This window comes from Dendrobates tinctorius, unplaced genomic scaffold (assembly GCF_039654945.1).
Source record: "Dendrobates tinctorius isolate UK_male_01 unplaced genomic scaffold, ASM3965494v1 ptg000026l, whole genome shotgun sequence".
Taxonomy (NCBI): domain Eukaryota; kingdom Metazoa; phylum Chordata; class Amphibia; order Anura; family Dendrobatidae; genus Dendrobates; species Dendrobates tinctorius.
Genome location: NW_027361694.1, coordinates 12930344 through 12950015, shown reverse-complemented (window position 1 = coordinate 12950015; position 19672 = coordinate 12930344). Strand labels below are relative to the sequence as shown.

The 19672-nt window shown below is 43.9% G+C and overlaps 1 protein-coding gene across 4 annotated transcripts in view; it reads left to right on the top strand.

Moving 5' to 3' along the window:
- NALCN (sodium leak channel, non-selective) overlaps window positions 1–19672 on the top strand; it is an 871910-nt gene that overhangs the window by 255924 nt on the left and 596314 nt on the right. For all 4 annotated transcript variants that reach the window (XM_073569511.1, XM_073569510.1, XM_073569508.1 and 1 more), the window contains one exon: window positions 11987–12138. In XM_073569511.1, coding sequence (XP_073425612.1) covers window positions 11987–12138 — 152 coding nt within the window. The remainder of the gene's footprint in view (window positions 1–11986; window positions 12139–19672) is intronic.

The following is a 19672-nucleotide window of genomic DNA, read 5'->3' as shown; positions in this document are numbered from 1 at the left end:
TGTTGCTGACCATGTCCATCCCTTTATGACCACAATGTACCCAACATCTGATGGCTACTTTCAGCAGGATAATGCGCCATGTCATAAAGCTCGAATCATCTCAGATTGGTTTCTTGAACATGACAATGAGTTTACTGTACTCAAATGGCCTCCTCAGTCACCAGATCTCAATCCAATAGAGCATCTTTGGGATGTGGTGGAACAGGAGATTCGCATCAGGGATGTGCAGCCGACAAATCTGCGCCAACTGTGTGATGCCATCATGTCAATATGGTCCAAAATCTCTGAGGAATGCTTCCAGCACCTTGTTGAATCTCTGCCACGAAGAATTGAGGCAGTTCTGAAGGCAAAAGGGGGTCCAACCCCTTACTAGCATGGTGTACCTAATAAAGTGGCCAGTGAGTGTATATGTAGTATGCATGTTGTATGTATGTAGCATGTATGTAGCATGTAATTTTTTTATTTTTTTTTTTACATTCAACACATTAGCCGGATGATGGGACTACTACTGTCCCATCATTGGCTAATGTGTCAATAACTGTCATGGTAGCAGGCATCGCCCGATGGGACTTGTAGTCCCATCGGACGATGCCTGCACAGACCCCCGAAGCCTGCACAGACCACCGGCAGGCCGGCACAGCCCCCCGGCAGGCCGGCACAGCCCCCCGGAGCCTGCACAGACCACCGGCAGGCCGGCACAGCCCCCCGGCAGGCCGGCACAGCCCCCCGGAGCCTGCACAGACCACCGGCAGGTCGGCACAGCCCCCTGGCAGGCCGGCACAGACCACCGGAGCCTGCACAGCCCCCCGGCAGGCCGGCAGAGACCCCCGGAAGGCCCGAAATGACGGCGCATCATGATGCGCACACACCGCGCATCATGATGACGTCAGGCTGTCAATCAACTTTGAACTTCCGATTCCGATACCGACATCCGATATTGAAAAAATATCGGATGTCGGTATCGGAATTCCGATACAGCAAGTATCGGCCGATACCCGATACTTGCGGTATCGGAATGCTCAACACTTGGGGAGTGATGGTCTAAAGTAACATTTTAGTGGAAATTTTTTTTTTTTAAATTTCATAGCCCAATGCTATAAAATTCTGTAATTGACTTGTGAGTTTAAAATGATCACTACACCCATTTAGCATCTCATGGGCTCTGCAAATGTGACATGGTATGCACAATCTATTCTAGCAAAAACTGTGCTCCAAATGTCAAATACCACTCCTTCCATTTTAAGCCCTTCTGTTCGTCCAAATAATAGTTTCTGACTACAAATGGGCCATCGGCATACTCAACAGAAATTGTATAAGTTTTGGGATCCATTTTCTCTTTACAACTATGAAAATTAGAAATTTAGAGCCAAATCAATATTTTCAGGAAAAAATTAAATATTTCATTTTCACATCCCAATATTATAAAATTCTGTGAAGCACTTGTGCTATGAAAATGACCATCAAGCCAGTATATAAATTCCTCAATGAGTGCAGTTTCCAAAATGGGGTCACTCTTGGGTGGTTTCTACTGTTTTGTTACCTCTGTAGGTCTCCAAATGTGACGTAGCTCCCATAGCCTATTCCAGCCAAATTTACGTTATAAAAATTAAATAGCGCTCCTTCCTTCCAAGCCTTTCTGTGCGCCCAAACAGTAGCCTTTGACCACATATTGATTATGCTTGTACACAGGAGAAATTGAACAAGTCGTGAGATCCATTTTCTCCTTTTATCCTTGTGAAATTGAGATATTGTGGGGTTCAATCAACATTTTCATGGAAAAAAATTAAATATTTTATTAGAAATTTCTGGGAAGCCCTAGTGGATTCAAGATGCCCATTCTACCCCTAGAATAATTCCTCAATGGGTGTAGTTTACAAAACCGGGTTGCTTGTGGGTTATTTATGCTGTTATAGCACCTCGGGGGCTTTGCAAATGCAACATGGTATGCACAGCCTATTCAAGCAAAATTTATGCTGCAATAGTCATGGTGTGCCTTCCCTTTCGAGGCCAGGCTTTTTTATTAAAAAAATATTAGATTTTTCATTTTTTTCTTCTAGCTTGCATTATATCTTGTGATGCACCTGAAGCGTTAACAAACCTTTTGAAACCTTATAAATTCTTTGAGGGCTACTCTTTTTAAAATGGGCTGTTTTTTGTGGGTTTCCTTGCATATAAGCCCCTCAAACAGACTATGAGGCTCATCAAGACCCAAATGCATTAAGTTTCTCAAACCAAATTTGACAAATTGGAGATGCCGCCCCACACCCAACTGGTACCTTTACAGACTAGTAAGACCCTAGCCGCACAACTGATAAACACCACCTCGGACCTAGCTTCCTAGAAGGCCATTGAGGGGTTTCTTGTACTTCCTGGAGAACCAGAAGGGAGGCCAAAAAGAGGAAAGTGTGCAGGAAGATACAAAACCCAGGGCAAGAAAATTAAAACATGTTTATATACAGTACATTAGAGATGGAAATGTAAGGAGAGACAAAAGTAACTGGAACAAGTATTACTTCCCAGACACCTAAAGATTTGAAAGAAAGAGGAACTGGGAAGGAATACAAACAGACTCAGTGAAGGAATTCAACTGGTGTACAAGTTAAGGTAACCCCTTAGCTGAAGGGCTAGAACTCCGAAACCCAAGTCTACGTACAGGTATAGCCTGCAAGTAAGTGTAGTGAAGTGTGAGCATATAAAACCCAACCCAGAATGTGATAGAGCAGACCAAAATGGGAAAATGGAAAACACCTGGAGAGGAGCAAACCAAGGGGGACCAAAGACAACCTTCAGCATTTCACAGGGAAGAAAAGTCAATAGCTCAGCAGACAAGGGATCAAATTCTGCTGCAGTACTATCATAAAACCCAAGAAATTGCTTTGAACATTGTCAGCCCTTTCTCTTTGCTTTTTCTTGCCCATTAATCATATTTCAGCTTATCTAAATTTGTAAACTTATTGTGGACGTAATGTAATGTTTAAAACGTCTTTGAAACTGTGTACTGTATATTTTTTTATCTATTTATTTTAACTGCTTTCAACAATACAAGAAAAAGAGGTTTCTATATTTTTCTATAGTTAGCAGTAGAGTGGGTGTCCATTGGCTATGTCAGTAATCTATGTTGACAGAAATCCTGAAAACTGTCACCTACCTCCCAGAATCCGCAGCTCCTCTTTTGATTAGCCTGCCTGGCACAACTTCATTTTAGCGGTGTGACACACATGTGATGGATCACCAGGCTGTCTAACAGGGACGAACTGGGACTGAAATTCTGCCTTGGCATTTGAAATCACACGGGCTCATGCTCTCCTCGCCCCCGAGCATACAGTGGCGACGAAAAATTTTGTGTTTCTATTTTAAAGCGTGATTACTTATGTATGGTTGTTGTGATCCCATTTTCCTGGTGATAAATTGAAAGTGCATGATGTTGTTATCATACAAGACCTTAATTTTAACCAAAATGCTTTAGAATATAGGTATTTGGCACTTAATTAACCCCTTAACGACCGCAGATACGCCTTTTATCGGTGGCAGTTAAGGGTACTTATGCCTCGGCGACACTTTTTAGCCGCGCTGAGAAATAAGTGTATAGCGCCCACCAGAGTCGGAATTTCTCCGGGGTCTCAGCTACCAGGAGTAGCCGAGACGCCAGAGAACATGATTCGGGTTGGTTATTACTGACCCCGGTGTTGCGATCGCCGTTATTCACAGAATAATGGCGACCACAAAAAAAGTCTGACTTCCCATTTAATTTCTCTCTCCTGTGATGTCATCGCACATCAGAGGAGAGAGAAATGGGATCCCCCGATGCCCCCCTTTACCTATGGTGTCCCTGCATCCCCCCCATAAAGTCCCCCTGCCTCCAGCATCTTCCGGGAAGAAACTAGACTAGCGGGCGCATGCGCAATGTGCCCGCCTAGATCTGCCGGCCGGCACCCGGGCACAATAGGAAATTTTTCCTATTGGTTCATTTTGATCATTGTGATAGACCCTATCACAGTGATCATCATAAAAAAATAGTAAATCAAACCTCTTTTATCACCCCATTAGTTATGTAAAAATAATAAGATAAAATAAATTTATTTATATCCATTTTTCCATTAAGGTTAGGGTTGGGCTAAAGTTAGGATTGGGCTAAAGTTAGGGTTGGGCTAAATTTATGGTTAGGGTAGGGTTAGGGTTGGGGCTAGGGTTAGGATTGGGGCTAAAGTTAGGATTGGGCTAAAGTTAGGGTTGTGGTTATGGTTGGAATTACGGTTAGGGTTGGGATTAGGGTTAGGGGTGTGTTAGGGTTAGGTTTGTGGTTAGGGTTATGGTTAGGGTTGGGATTAGGGTTAGGGGTGTGTAGGGGTTAGGGTTGTGGTTAGGGTTATGGTTAGGGTTGGGATTAGAGTTAGGGGTGTGTGGGGTTAGGGTTGGAGTTAGATTTGGGGGGTTCCACTGTTTAGGTACATCCGGGGTCTCCAAACGCGATATAGCACCACCATTCATTCCTGCCAATTTTGCATTCAAAAAGTCAAATGGTGTTCCCTCCCTTCTGATCCCTGCGATGCACCCAAACAGTGGCTTTCCCCCCACTTACGGGGTATTGGCGTACTCAGAAGAAATTGCACCACAGCAAGTTTAGTGGTCCATTTTCTCCTGATACCCTTGTGAAAATAAAAAAAATTGGTTCCAAAGTAAATCTTTTGTGAAAGAAGTAAAATGTTCATTTTTTCCTTCCACATTGCTTTAGTTCTTGTGAAGCACCTGAAGGGTTAATAAACTTCTTGAATCTGGTTTTGCGCACCTTGAGGGGTGCAGTATTTAGAATGGTGTCACTTTTGGTATTTTCTGTTATATTGAACCCCCAAACTCATTTCAAATGCGAGTTGGTCCCTAAAAATAATGGTTTTGTAAATTTTGTTGGAAAAATGAGAAATCGCTGGTCAACTTTTAACCCTTATAGCATCTTAACAAAAAAAATGTTTCTAAAATTGTGCTGAAGTAAAGTTGATATGTGGAAAATGTTATTTATTAACTACTTTGTGCGACGACACTCTCTGATTTAAAGGTACAAAACTTAAAAGTTTGAAAATTGCTAAATTTTCAAAATTTTTTGCCAAATTTCCGTTTTTCATAAATAAACTCAAGTGATATCGAAGAAATTTTACCGCTAACATGAAGTACAATATGTCACGGAAAAACAGTCTCGGAATCGGTGGGATATGTTGAAGTGTTCTAGAGCTATAACCTCATAAAGTGACAGTGGTCAGAATTAAAATAGTGCATGTAATTGCTACACTCTGTTGCGCTAATTAGATGGCAAACATAGGTCCCTTCATGCGAAAATAGGTAGCATGATCAAATTAACATACACTGAATGATGCAAAAAAATCATGGCTTTCCAATATGCAAACCAGTTGTCACAAATACTAGTGCTTTCGCTCCCTACTATTGGAATAACATAGAGAGTTAATGTATCACTGTAGCGTTAATTAAAACCTAATTGCAAAGTAAATATAACAATATGTTTAATTGTGGTGCTGGTTGGAGAATAATATCATACAATAGAGTTGCTAGATGGTATTGACTCATTATTAGTTGGCATCATCGAGGATCTGTGCTGCCATGACACCCGCTGGTAATGGAGGCGAAGATAGCACTAAACCTGTTCAACGATATAGACTGATAAGGCTGCACTGAAGAGCTAGGAGCGCTCCGGCAGGTAACGCTCCCGGATACTCAGCAGAAAAAATGGCCGCTACTGTCTGGAGACAGCGCGTGACGTCACAGTGGGTACAGAGGCCGGTATCGGCCAAAAAACCTGGCTTTGCTAATTTTGCTTGTATTGAGCGAGGCTATGCACATCTAGTTAACCCGTGACTGCATGTGCGCAAATTGCTTACTTTTGGTAACATGACCAGGGGCGTTAACTACAGTAGGTGTGAGAGTTCAAATCGCACCCGGGCCCTGAAGCCTAGGGAGCCCCAGAAGTCCCTTTGGCTTAAATTACAAGACTAGTTTAACCAAAAACATTGTCCTAAGACTGATCGTACCACAATACAGTGACCATATAATGGTAATAACAGTTGTACACCACGGCTCTGCAGACCATATGTGTACTGTGTGGGTTCTCATTAGCAATGTCTCGCTGATAGTTGTCATTCATTTTCCCTTTTTCTTTACATTCGTTCAAGATCACCATGACCTCTTATTCCATCCATAACTCCTCCCTGCAAAATGTAACACACAGATATCTTCACTTTACTGATTTTCCAGGACCCTCCTTACATTCCACCATTATAATTACCTTATAATAATTTCCCTGTGCCTCCTTTAATAATGCTCCCCATTGACCTCTCATAATAAGGACCCTGTGCCTCCTTATAACATTAAAAATATCGCCTTTGCTTTCTTATAATAACAATAATAACTCCTTGCTTCCCCTAAAAATGATAATGGGCTTCTTTGCAATAATAACCCTCAGTGACTCTTTATTGTAATAATGCTCCTGAGCAGGGGGTTACATAGAAATAACAGATGCCTCATATAAAAGTCCTATCACGTAACAGTCAAAAAACAGCATATCTCTTACAGAAACAGAGAAGGAAATGTATTGCAGCACTTAGACAGTTAGGGGCTTCATTAGATGCAAAATAAGTGGTCTCACTCAATATAATACCTCTCATTACCTCGTAGCGTATTATGCCCCCACAAAGTATAATGACCCCATACAATATGATTGCCCCAGAAACCTTGCACAAACTATGATACTCCAAACAGTAAGATTGTCACCACAGCCCGCCATACAGTATGGTATCCATCACAGCCCCCAATATACAGTATGCGAGGCACCACAGACCCCCACACAGTATGATGTCCACCACAGGCCCCTATGTAAAGTGTGTTGTCCACCAAAGTCACCCGTAAAGTATGATGACCATTCAGCCCCCATACAGTACTGTCCTCCATAACCATCCCATACAGTATGATGGTCACCACAGCCCCCAACATAGAATTATGTACCCCATAGACCTCCACACACTATAATGTCCACCATAACCTCCCTGTATAGTATGATGGTTCACATCACAGGCCCCCATATAGTATGATGGTACCGCCAACAGCCCCTATATAGTGTGATGGTCCCTCCAACACCTTCATATAGAATGATTTTCCATCCCACAGCTCCTTATATATTATGATGGTACACCTCACAGTCACTATATAGTATGATGGTGCCCCCAACAGCCCCCATATAGTATGATGGTTCACTTCATCCTCATAGCCCCTATATAGTATAATGGTCCTCCTCACAGTCCTCCATATAGTATGATGGTATCCTCAAGAGCCCCCAAGGTAGTATGATGGTACCCCCCAACAGTACATTATATAGTATGGCGGTCTACCCCACGTCCCCTTATAAACTATGATTGTCTAAAACTCAGTGCCCTATATAGTGTGATAGTATTCAACAGCCCCCTAAAAATTAAAAAAAATCCCTATGCTCACCTAATCCATCCTCCGCAGCATCTCTCTCCTTTTCTATCCACTCTTGCAGTGGATGTTGGCGGTGCAATGCAGTGACATTATTGCACTGCTGAGATCCCCTGCTCTGTGCTGCCCTTCAGCTAGCCACAGACAGAATGGACACCCATGGCCTTTTTGGGTAAGTGGTGGAGCCAAGGACATTATGCTTCATCACATCTGTTAACAGTATGGGTGTTTGGAGGACACCATTTCTGTTAACAACATAGCAGACAAGGTGGCCCACGACCAGACAGGCCCCTCTGGCATTTGCCAGAATTGACAGATGGCCAGTCTGACCCTGCTGTCTAAGGGTATGTGCACACGCTGCGGATTCCGCTGCATTTCCGCAGCGTTTTTGGCCTCTGCGGACCCGCAGCAGTTTTAGCTGCGGTGTACAGTACCATTCAAATGAATGGTAAAAAAAAACCGCTGTGTAGACGTTGCGAAAAATCCGCGCGGATTTGCTGCGGTTTTGAAACCGCAGAAAGAAGTGACATGTCAATTCTTTCTGCGGAATCCGCAGCGGGTTCCTATCTCCACCATTGTGGAGATGGTGAATCCGCAGGACCAAACCGCAGTCAAAACCGCAGATAATCCGCAGGTCTTTTGACCTGCGGTTTATCTGCGGTTTTTGCAAAATCTGTGCGGATTAATCCGCAGCGGATTCCGCAGCGTCTGCACACACCCTAATAAAAAAAGAGTTGTAGATGTTGTTAGGTGGTTCTTAAGGTTTCAATGCAGCAGAGACAGTTTGTTGATGTGGCCAATAGACCAGGTCCTGCGAATCGGTTCACACCATCTCTCAGCAGCATAGCTTATTAAGTTGCTTTTTGGATATAAATCCTAACAAACCCTAAATTAGTATATGGTAGGTAAGCATTTAAACTATTAGAAAGATTTACCATTCACATAAGACATAAAATGTGTACTCTTTCCAAAGTTTAGTTTTTATTGAACTTTCTGTATTAAAAATAGAAGGACCAAGATATGCTATTTTTGGATGGAGAAAGGTCAGAGCCTCCCAGCTGATTTTGTAATTTTTATTGCAATGGTCATTCAAAGCTCAATAGAGATTGATTTGAGCACGCAGCCATAATGTGTACGGGGAATGTCAATTTTTGAATAAATTAGATAAAGATTTAACAGTAATACAGTTTTTAGCAGTTGAGACCCAGTTAAAAATAGCTGAAATACTGCAGAAAATCTGAAGCCCTAGGACTCATTAAGTGCTTGACTGATAAGTGATTTGTGGATGACAGATGTTGACCAAGCTCAGCTGGCCTATGTAATTATTTTCCTGGTGGCATAAAATAAAATCTCCCCCAACCATCAACCAGCTGTCTCATTGGTTTAGGTAATAGGTGTTAGTAAGATTAAGCTGATTTTCTTAAGAATGTCATAAGTATCACTTGCCCACTTACAGCTTTTATTTTGTATGAATAAATGTGCAACATACAAGTGTGTAGTATTTATCTGTATGTGTGTGTGCACATTGTGTTGCAATTCTTCATTTTAAGTTTTGAAAAATACATACAGCGCCTGCTTCACATTTAGGACATTGATACATCTCAATGCTAATGCCAAATGAAATTAACTACATGTAGCACTACAAGGAGAATAAAGAAGAAAAGGAAACAATTAGAACTAGGCATGAAATATCGATAAATCTAGCAAATAGTGGATGACAATTGGGAAGAATAAAGGCAATAGTGCTACCCATGATAATGCATTTGAGTGAGTGCTCCAGGCAGTAATATAATCATACATAAGATGTAAGAAATGCGTGCCACTCTGGAGGAGCTCAAGGCAGAAAAAGTGCAACCACCAGCTGTCTCGGGTAAAAGAAGAGCAGTGAAAATGAGATTTAGACCAATTTGAGCAGGCAAACTACGTGTTCATAAAAAGTGAGTGGGTGTGATTTTCCAAACTACATAATTCTTCCATACTAAAGATTTGCCACATTTTCTTTATCCTTTCTTAGCGTATGTGCACACATTGTGGATTGGGCTCAGGAATTTTCTGAGCGGATTCTGCATCTCTTGCCAGAAAACGCAGGTCAAAATCCGCTCATTTTTTATGCGGATTTTGTGCAGATTTAGTGCGGATTTGTTGCAGATTGGCATGCGTTTTTACCCCTACGGATTTTAGTAATGAAATGAATGTAAAAACGCTGCGGAATCTGCACAAAGAATTGACCTGCTGCGGAAAATAAACAGCTGCGGATTCAGTTCGGAATTTTCTGCAGCATGTGCACAGCAATTTTTTTCCATTGATTATCATTGTTTGGTCTCATACTTGTGGATCTGCAGCATTTCTGCACAGACAATCCTTTGCGGATCCGCAACAAATCCACAACGTGTGCACAAACCCTGAGGCTGTGTGCACACGTTGTGGTATTGATGCGTTTCCGCAGCGTTTTTGGAAGCGCAGAATTGCATCAAATCCGCAGTGTAGTACAGTACCAATGATAGTCAATGGGAATTTGAGAATTGCTGTGCACATTCTGCGGAAAAGCCCGTGCGGATTCGCAACGTTTTATTTTCCGCATGTTAATTCTTTGTGCGGAAACGCAGCCATTGACTATTCATTGAGTAAGGCAAATCTGCAAATCAAAAAAAATGCATGACAATCCGCAAGAAATCCACATCAATTACACATAAAATCCGCAAGAATTTTGGCCTGCATTTTCTGCCGAGAGATGCAAATTCTGTTCGAAAAATTCCGCAGGCCGATCCACAACGTGTGCACATACCCTAAGAGAGCTTGAGAATGGGGGTTTGTATCCAATGTAGAAGTATTCACTTTTTTTTTTTTTTTTTTTGCTGTAGCCGGGGAGAGTCAATGGTTTGTAATTGCTGGAAGGTTGAAGAGGAGAGCTTTACATCGGGGAAAAGGGAAAGTCAAGGATATACCCAGGATATATATAAAAAAAATGCTCAAAGCTCCTCCAAAATGGCTCAATCTTCATACAAGACCGCTGTATGTGTGAGAGGATGCCAACTTGGTGTGTACTTGCTTTTCCACCACATTTTATTTTGTGATAGGGTAAAACAGTTTTGGGGTCCTAAACCATCGATCTAGAAGCTTAAAAGCAGTTTTCCTCTAAAAGTATGCTTCTAGAAAATCCTTGTGAGTGAGCTCAACTTCAGAGAAAGTGGTAACATTTTTAAGGTATTAGAGATTCAGTGCAGTATTTTACATTTGTTTTCCTCTATAGAGAAGCCTCGAGAAGTCATTCCCCAAAGCACTGATCTGGAAAATGCCAAAAGCCGATATGCTTTGTATGTTGTACTTTTTATATTTGAAAATAGACTTTTATATAAAATATGGCTATAGTGTCAAAAAAGCAAAGGAAAACACAATAAAAAATGGCCCCCGAAATGTGGAATTTTTAAGTGTTTTTGTTTTGTGGAATTTGTTTTACACAGTTCAATATACAACAAGGGTGAATTTAACCATCTTACTAGAAAAAAAAACCCTATTAAAATATAACTTTTATTAAGTATAGTAAAAAAACACAGTGGTCTTGATACCCCCTAAATAGAATTGCCTAAATGTAATGGGCTACAAGAAATACTAGGGAAAGATAATAATTTAGATCCTCCAGTCTCTTCTGTTTGCCAATATACTGTATATCTGGCTAATAAATATCCACCTGTGGATAAAAAAGCAGATCAGATCATGTTCCTGTACGGTCAGACACAGAAATCCAATTGTGGACCTTATTATTATTCAAAGATCTATTGATTAAAATGTTGATTGAAATGAACTTTGTTTGTGGTAAAACCTCTTTAAGCCCTTAAGGACCAAGCAATATTTGCGCTTTCATTTTCCCCTCCCCATCCTCCAAAATCTGTACCTTTTTTATTTTCCCACGGACAAAACCATATGGAGGCTTGTTTTTTGCATGACACTTTGCACTTTTGAATGACACCATCCGTTTTATCAAGTTCAGAAAAGAGTGACCAGAATGGTGACCGGTCTGCAAATCCTGTCTTATAAGGAAAGGTTGCAGGATTTGGGAATGTTTAGCTTGCAAAAGAGAAGACTGAGAGGAGACTTAATAGCTGTCTACAAATATCTAAAGGGCTGTCACATTGTAGAAGGATCATCTTTATTCTCATTTGCACAAGGAAAGACTAGAAGCAATGGGATGAAACTGAATGGGAGGAGACACAGATTAGATATTAGAAAAAACTTTTTGACGGTTAGAGTGATCAATGAATGTAACAGGCTGCCACGAGAGGTGGTAAGTTCTCCTTCAATAGAAGTCTTCAAACAGAGGCTGGACAGACATCTGTCTGGGATAATTTAGCGAATCCTGCTTTGAGCAGGGGGTTGGACCAGATGGCCCAGGAGGTCCCTTCCAACTCTACGATTCTATGATACAGTGTGTATGCCAAGCAGTTTTCTCTTTTAGTGCCATGTAAGGTCTGGACTGTAGTTTAATGTATTATTTATTTCATAATTATTTCAGAAATGTGACTTGGAATAATCTTGCCATTCCGGATACTCACTGCTCACCAGATGGAGAAGGATACCAGTGTCCTCGGGGCTTCAAGTGTATGGATCTGGAAGACCTTGGACTGAGCAGACAAGAGCTTGGATACAGTGGATTTAATGAAATAGGTACCGTATGACCCATCTGAATAGAGTTTAATGTTGATAGTCGGTATGAAAATACTTTCATATTCATATTGTTAATGGTTAATATGGATCCTAGAAATGTGAGGTCTCACTCTATTGAAAATAACATGCAAATTTCTACTGGTTAAAAGCAACCACTAGACATGTAATGACGTACAGTATGTACAGAAGTAGCTTTCTTCTTTGATGGGTATAAGTACAGATGCAACTGAACAACTTCTTGGATTCACTGAAAAATAGCGTCAGGGACACCGCACTGCACTTGCTCACTGAGCCAGTGCGCGTGTCCTGAGTAAGACAGACTGCTCAGGGATACCTGTGGAGCGGGGCAGCAGTGGTGAAGATGCATGATTCAGACTAACAGGACCTGAAGCACGTGACTGCTGGGGGCATGGCCTAAGCTCCAGAAAGCTAGGAGCTGAAGGAAAACTCCTAGAAAGGTAACTATGGGACAAAGTTACCAAGGGGCATAGACAGAGACATAATCCAGATCAAACCGGGGTCAAAACACGAGATTGCACGACAATACCAAAGGGCTAGACAGAACGGATAGTCAGGACATAGCCAAGAAGTCAGAAACCAGAGGAACAGATATATAGTACAGAATCAACAGGCAAACTCACAATGGGGGACAGAACTAGGTCAGAATCATAGAAGCAAGCTAGAAGGCAGGCAAAAGGCACAGACACACAGGAGTCACCACACTCGACCAATGGCAAAAGTATAACTGACGGGGATTGGAGCTTCCCAGGGCTATAAGAAGCTTTCCCCGAACCTAAGAGAGGCCATAATAATTAACCCCAGGTGTGCAGGTCAGAACCTGCACTGGGATCAAGACATTAACCCCTGGTGTGCAGGTCAAAACCTGAACTGGGATCATGACAAATAGTCTGTAAAGTAAGGATGTATTCACTTGGTTACTCATTTACTTGTATATCGGACTTCTGTATTATATTGTTATAGTTATAAAAATGTCTAAAGTATATTCAAAGCAGATTTGTCACTAGAGCAATGATGCTCATTCAATGTCACTGTGGCGCCCCTGAGGGTTCAGTCACCACAGAGGTACTGCATCTCCTCCTGAGGTGTGGTACCCCACCATCCAGGTAAGGTGGAGACACCTGACCACACTCCAACACCTGCATCCCACAAAACATAGTAGTGTAGCAAAGCACACTTTGGTGGCTCCCTGCTTGGAACACGAAGAGTGCTGGGAGGTGGGTGGAGCTTAGTCTGCACAAAAGTATTGGGAAGAATTTAGGATTTAGTCAGTCTGACAGGGTCAGAAGGAGAGAGAAGATCACCGGAGTGGGATGGAGGAGGGAAGTGCTGCAGCGGACCTCAGTGACCTGGGTCTGCTGGCACAGGAAAGAGACACTGATGGAAAGCCTGACTCTTTATAAGAAAGACAGTTTGGTACGGAACGTAAGGAGGAAAGGAGGACTGAGGATTAGGGTTAGAGCAGAGCCCTTCTCAAGTTCGCAGCACAAGGTCGGGGTCCGGTCCCCGAGGTTGTATGGATACTAATGGTCCTGCAGGAGACACCGGAGGAATAGAAGTTGGCGCCACTTTATTCCCACACAAGACTTGGGGGCACAACAGCAATGTGAGTGAGCCGGGACTTAGTAGCAAGGAGTCCCCGAAGCAGGCTACAGCTGTCTGCCGTACAAGTAGAGTTCATAGGAACATCTGACAGGAGGAACTCCAGTGAAACTCAGTACTGAGAGTTCTTCACTATAGGCGCAAAAAGGGAGACGTTCAGAAAAGGCACATGTTGGCGGAGTGTTGGAAGGGAGTACTTCATCCGGCCTGGAGGTTGGCTGAACTCCTGACCCGGAGGACACGGCACGGATGCAGGCACCTGTACCATCACAGACTGTGAGTAAAGCTTTGGAACTACATGCCCTGGTGTCCTCCGCTCTTGTTCCTGCGCCAACACACTCCGCACTGCTACATCTCCGTGCCTGGCACTGCACCATCTACGTCTCTCCCCTATCTCTTCATCTACACTGCCCTGGGACTACTGCCCTACCTGTGGAGGGCCACAACATCATTGCTGCACTACACCATCTGTCCCAGAGGATCTGTTCGCAGCGTCGGCTTAACATCTCTCTTGCCGAAAACCACAGGTAGCGTCACGAATCATTCCCACACCAAATTTCAACCATTGCCCACACGTGCAATGAACATTTCCGCTGACTACAATGGGCGCCCAGGGCCACGGACCGGGTCACAGCTGCCATGACAAAATCCCCTCCTCTCTTGGAGATCCGCGGGCCCGGTACTGAGTACCCCACAGTCCTGGGAGGGCGACCCATCACCACAAAATCAAGTTAATGAAGGGGTTTTTCCCCACAAAAAAAATTCATTTTAATAAACCCCTTTATGACCTTTGACTTATATTTGCATCAAAGGCTGTGTCTCTGCCTTTGATGTGGGGCTCGTACGCCAAGCCATCATCTTTCCACGTACATGATGACTGATTTTTTCAGTCACCATGTGCTTTTAATAGTTGCAGGTGGAGCGGTGCTCTGCCTGTGGCTGTTAACTAGTTAAATATTGCTGTCGATCTCTAACAGCAGGATTTAACATGTGCCTGAATGAAGCGCGTCATTCCTCAGCACCCTGTCACGTGATTACGGGGCGCCAATGGATTTTCATGACAGCCTTGTGGCTTGCATTCATAAGAGATCATGATTTTAGCTACACATACTACTGCTATGTATACCACAGGCAGTTATGTCTCCTAAGGGGACTATTAACCCCTTCACAACCTTGGGATTTTCTATTTTTGCATTTTCATTTTTATTCGGACTCCCATGACAGCACCACGAGAGAGGGGATCCGCCCTTTAGGAACAGGAAACCTACAGAGGGCGGCACCTCTCCCACGCATCAGTTGGTTTCCTGTTCCTGAGGGGATGGGATCCTACAGAAGACTGGATCCCAGGGCCGGCCGGCCGATACAGGTAGCGAGGGGGTCTCCTACCTCGGCCTGGTGCGGAACTCCTGGAAGACGCCACGGTGGCCCAGGATGGGTGGCACGGCGGTGGCGTATGCAGCAGGGAGCGGTGTCCGGAGGAGGTCCGTCTCCAGGGTAAGGCCGCCGCCGGTGAGTATGCCCCCCCGGGGGCTCCTGGCTCCGGCGGCGCAAGTGCGGTGGTAACGGGGGCCGGCGCGGCTGCGGGGTGCTGAGACCGGGGAGCGCTGCATTCCGGAGCGCCCGGGCGTCCCGCGTGACTTCCGGTCACGTCGGGGTCGCGGTGACGTCAGGGGGCGGGCGGAGGATGCGCTTCCAGGTTGGCGGCGCCACTGCGCAGGCGCGAGAAACCAAGATGGCGGCGCCCATCGTAAACGCCGATAAGCGTCGGCTCTCCGGCCATGTGCGGCGCCAGCTGGGGAAGGGAGCCCTATTAAAGGGGGAGGGGCGCGGCAGGAATACTGCTGTCCAGAGGAGGGGTATATAGGCAGGACCCTGGCAGGGTGCCTTGCCTTGGCCACATTATTGCGAGCAGTACGGGCTACATGTTCAGACGCTCATCGAGCGATCGAAAGAGACAGAATCAATGACTAGTAATTCCCGTGGGGGGGTAGACTGTCATCCTTCCTCCCGGCATGGTTACATAGTGACTGGGTGCGCAAGGTAATATCCACCAGGCTTAGATTGGAGTTTACCCAGGTCCCGTGGGATACCTTTAAACCAACTCCTTTAAGATCTTCACCCCTCGAACAAGCAGCTTTAGAAGCGGAGGTTTTGAGCCTATGCCAGAAAAACGTCCTGATAGAGGTTCCAGAATCTGAGAGAGGAAGAGGGTTCTACTCTCCCTTATTCCTAATCCAAAAACCTGATAAAACATTTAGAACGATTATTCATTTACGTTTCCTTAATGAGTTTTTGGTTAATCGTACTTTTAAGATGGAATCCATCAATACAACAATAAAAATATTGTTTAAAGGGTGTTTTATGGCAGTCATAGATTTGAAAGATGCGTACTATCATGTACCTATCCATGCAGATTTCCAGCAGTACCTGAGAGTGGCGGTTTCAGTAGACGGCACAGTCCGTCATTATCAGTATAGAGCCCTTCCCTTTGGTCTCTCAGCAGTGCCCCGGGTATTTACAAAAATAGTGGCCGAGGTTATGGCTCATTTACGGGAAGTGGACATCTTAATTGTTCCATATTTAGATGATTTTTTGATTGTGGGAAAATCGGTGGGCCATTGTATATCCCAGATAGAAAGAGCTAAGTCCAGGTTAGAAAACCTTGAATGGATATTAAACTACGAGAAATCCCGACTCCAGCCCTTAAAGATACAGAAGTTTCTAGGCTTACTATTAAATTCAGAAACTCAGCAGTGTCTGTTGCCATTGGATAAATTGCAAAAGATACAGCAGCAGGTTCTTCAGGCGATTGATAATCCTTCTATGACCCTCAGACAGGCCATGTCCCTGTTAGGCTCTCTAACCTCATGCATCCCAGCAGTCAGGTGGGCACAATTCCATACTAGAGCCCTTCAGAAGGACGTCCTGGTTAATAGCAGGGCCTTGGAAGGCTCCTTACAGGGTCGAGTGTTGCTAAGCCCCTCAGCTGTTACATCGCTTAGATGGTGGCTCGATGACGAGAACCTAGCCTCAGGGGTGCCCTGGATAATGCAGATAACCCGTATTATAACCACAGACGCTAGTCCCTTCGGTTGGGGGGCCCATATGGGGGACATAGTGGTACAGGGACATTGGGATTCTGATGCTGAGATCTCATCCAACCAGAGAGAGCTATTGGCGATAGAGCGGGCAGTCAAAAAACTCATTATGTACCTACAGGGCCATCACGTGAGGATACTCTCGGACAACCAGGTAGCGGTAGCATATGTCAACCACCAAGGTGGAACCCGCTCCGACGCCCTGATGCGGATAACAGAACGTCTCCTTCAGATAGCAGAGGAAAGTTTTCTATCTTTAACGGCCCTCCACATCAGAGGAAAGGACAACGTGAAGGCAGACTTTCTAAGCCGCAAGGCTCTAAAGCAAGGAGAATGGGCTTTGAACAGGGATATTTACCACCAGATTGTCCGCAGATGGGGTCAGCCAGAGGTAGACCTCTTTGCCACCAGAGAAAACAGGAAAGAAAAATCGTTCTGCTCTCTGAATCCCAGGGAAAATCCACTGGCAGTGGATGCCCTCCTGATAAGATGGAACTTTTCTCTGGCATACGCCTTCCCGCCATTAAATCTTCTACCTCTGGTAGTAAGGAAGATCAGGGAAGATCGGGCAAGAGTCATATTAATTGCCCCCTTTTGGCCCAGGAGGACCTGGTTTACATGGTTGAGGACCATGTCGGTATGCGATCCCTGGGTACTGCCAAACCATCCGGATCTCCTCTACCAGGGGCCAGTCAGCCACCCACAAGTAGCGGGACTCCATTTGACGGCGTGGTGTTTGAGAGGACACTATTAAAGGATAGAGGGTTCTCCAAGAATTTAATTGATACCCTCCTAAAAAGCAGGAAACTAACTACCACTAACATCTATCCTAGGACCTGGAAGCGATTCCTTTCCACCTTTCAGTTTGATGTCAGAGACGGAATTCCCACGAAACATATTCTGGAATTTCTCCAGAAGGGTCTCGAATTGGGTCTCTCCACAAGCACATTAAAAGTACAGGTTTCAGCCTTAGGAGCCTTGTTTGCATGTGATATTGCCAATAACTATTGGGTAGCAAGGTTCATCAAAGCGGCGGCTAGATCGAGACCCATACACAAGGACAGATGTGTGCCTTGGGACTTAAACTTAGTCCTTACAGCCATGACAGAAAGTCCGTTTGAACCTTTGGATTCTGCCTCATTAAAGATTATATCTCTTAAGGCAGCATTTCTGGTAGCGATAACATCCGCACGTAGAGTGAGCGACATACAGGCACTTTCCAGATTGCCCCCTTACACAGAGTTCTTACAGGATAGAGTAATCCTAAGGCCAGATCCAGCATACCTTCCCAAGGTAGCATCACAATTTCACAGGACACAAGAGATAGTTCTGCCTTCCTTCCTCCCTAATCCGACCAACCTTAAGGAGCAAAAACTTCAGGCATAAGATATTAGGAGATGCTTACTTAAATATTTAGCAGCCACGGATCCTTGGAAGAAGGAGAATGCATTATTCCTATCCTTCCAAGGTCCCAGGAAAGGTTGTAGGGTATCGAAACGCACATTATCAAGGTGGATTAGGGAGACTATCTCTCTTGCCTACACAGCAGGTGGAGGTCCGGCTCCGCAGAACCTGAGGGCGCATTCCACTCGTGCCATGGCATCATCTTGGGCAGAAAGATCTGGAGTGTCAATTGATCAGATATGTAAGGCGGCCACCTGGTCATCTCCTTCCACCTTTTTTAACCACTATCGGTTAGACATGGGTGCCTCCTCAGATCTCACCTTTGGGCTAAGGGTGCTGCAGGCTGTAGTCCCTCCCTAAATTAATTTTACATCTCTGTAATTCTCTCGTGGTGCTGTCATGGGAGTCCGAATAAAGTATTACGTTACGTACCGGTAACGGTATTTTTCGGAAGCCCATGACAGCACCCTTAGTTCCCTCCCTTGTTCACATATAGGGGTGCACTCCTTTAGAAGATTGTCCACAATTTACTGTATGAGGGAGATGGTATAAAAATATTTCTGGTAAATAGGGTAGATAGGTTGTATATATTATACAGTATGTTGTGTACTAACCATGGTAGCCTCTCAAGCTCTGTAATCCAACTGATGCGTGGGAGAGGTGCCGCCCTTTTGTATCTGTAGGTTTCCTGTTCCTAAAGGGCGGATCCCCTCTCTCGTGGTGCTGTCATGGGCTTCCGAAAAATACCGTTACCGGTACGTAACTTAATACTTTTACTTCCCTTCTTCCCAGAGCCATAACTTATTTATTTTTCAGTCAATATGGCCATGATAGAGCTTGTTCTTTTGCGAGATGAGTTGTACCTTTAAATGACACCATTGATTTTACCATATAATGTAAGGGAAAATGGGAAAAAAATTCAAAGTGTGGTGAATTTGCAAAACAGAGCAATTACACAATTTTTTTTTGTTTTGTTTTTACCTTATTCACTAAATGCTAAAACTGACCAACCATTATGATTCTCCAGGTCATTACGAGTTCACAGATAGCAAACATGTCTAGGTTCTTTTTTATTTAAGTGGTGAAAAAAAATGTTGCCTTTTTCCTAGATCTGTATCAGATCCATTTTTTTAGGCTCTATTATTACTTTTTGCATGCCGAGCTGACATTTTTATTGATACCATTTTGGGGTACATGCTTTGATATCCTGCTATTGAATTTCATTGTAATGTTGCGGCAACCAAAAGAACTGTAAATCTGGCGTTTTAATTTTTTTTCTCATTACGACGTTCATCGATTGGATTAATTTAGTTTAGATTTTGATAGAACGGATGTTTATGAACTCAACGATACCAAATACTGTAGGTGTTTTTGTTTTATTATTTTGAATGGGGCAAAAGGAGAGTGATTTG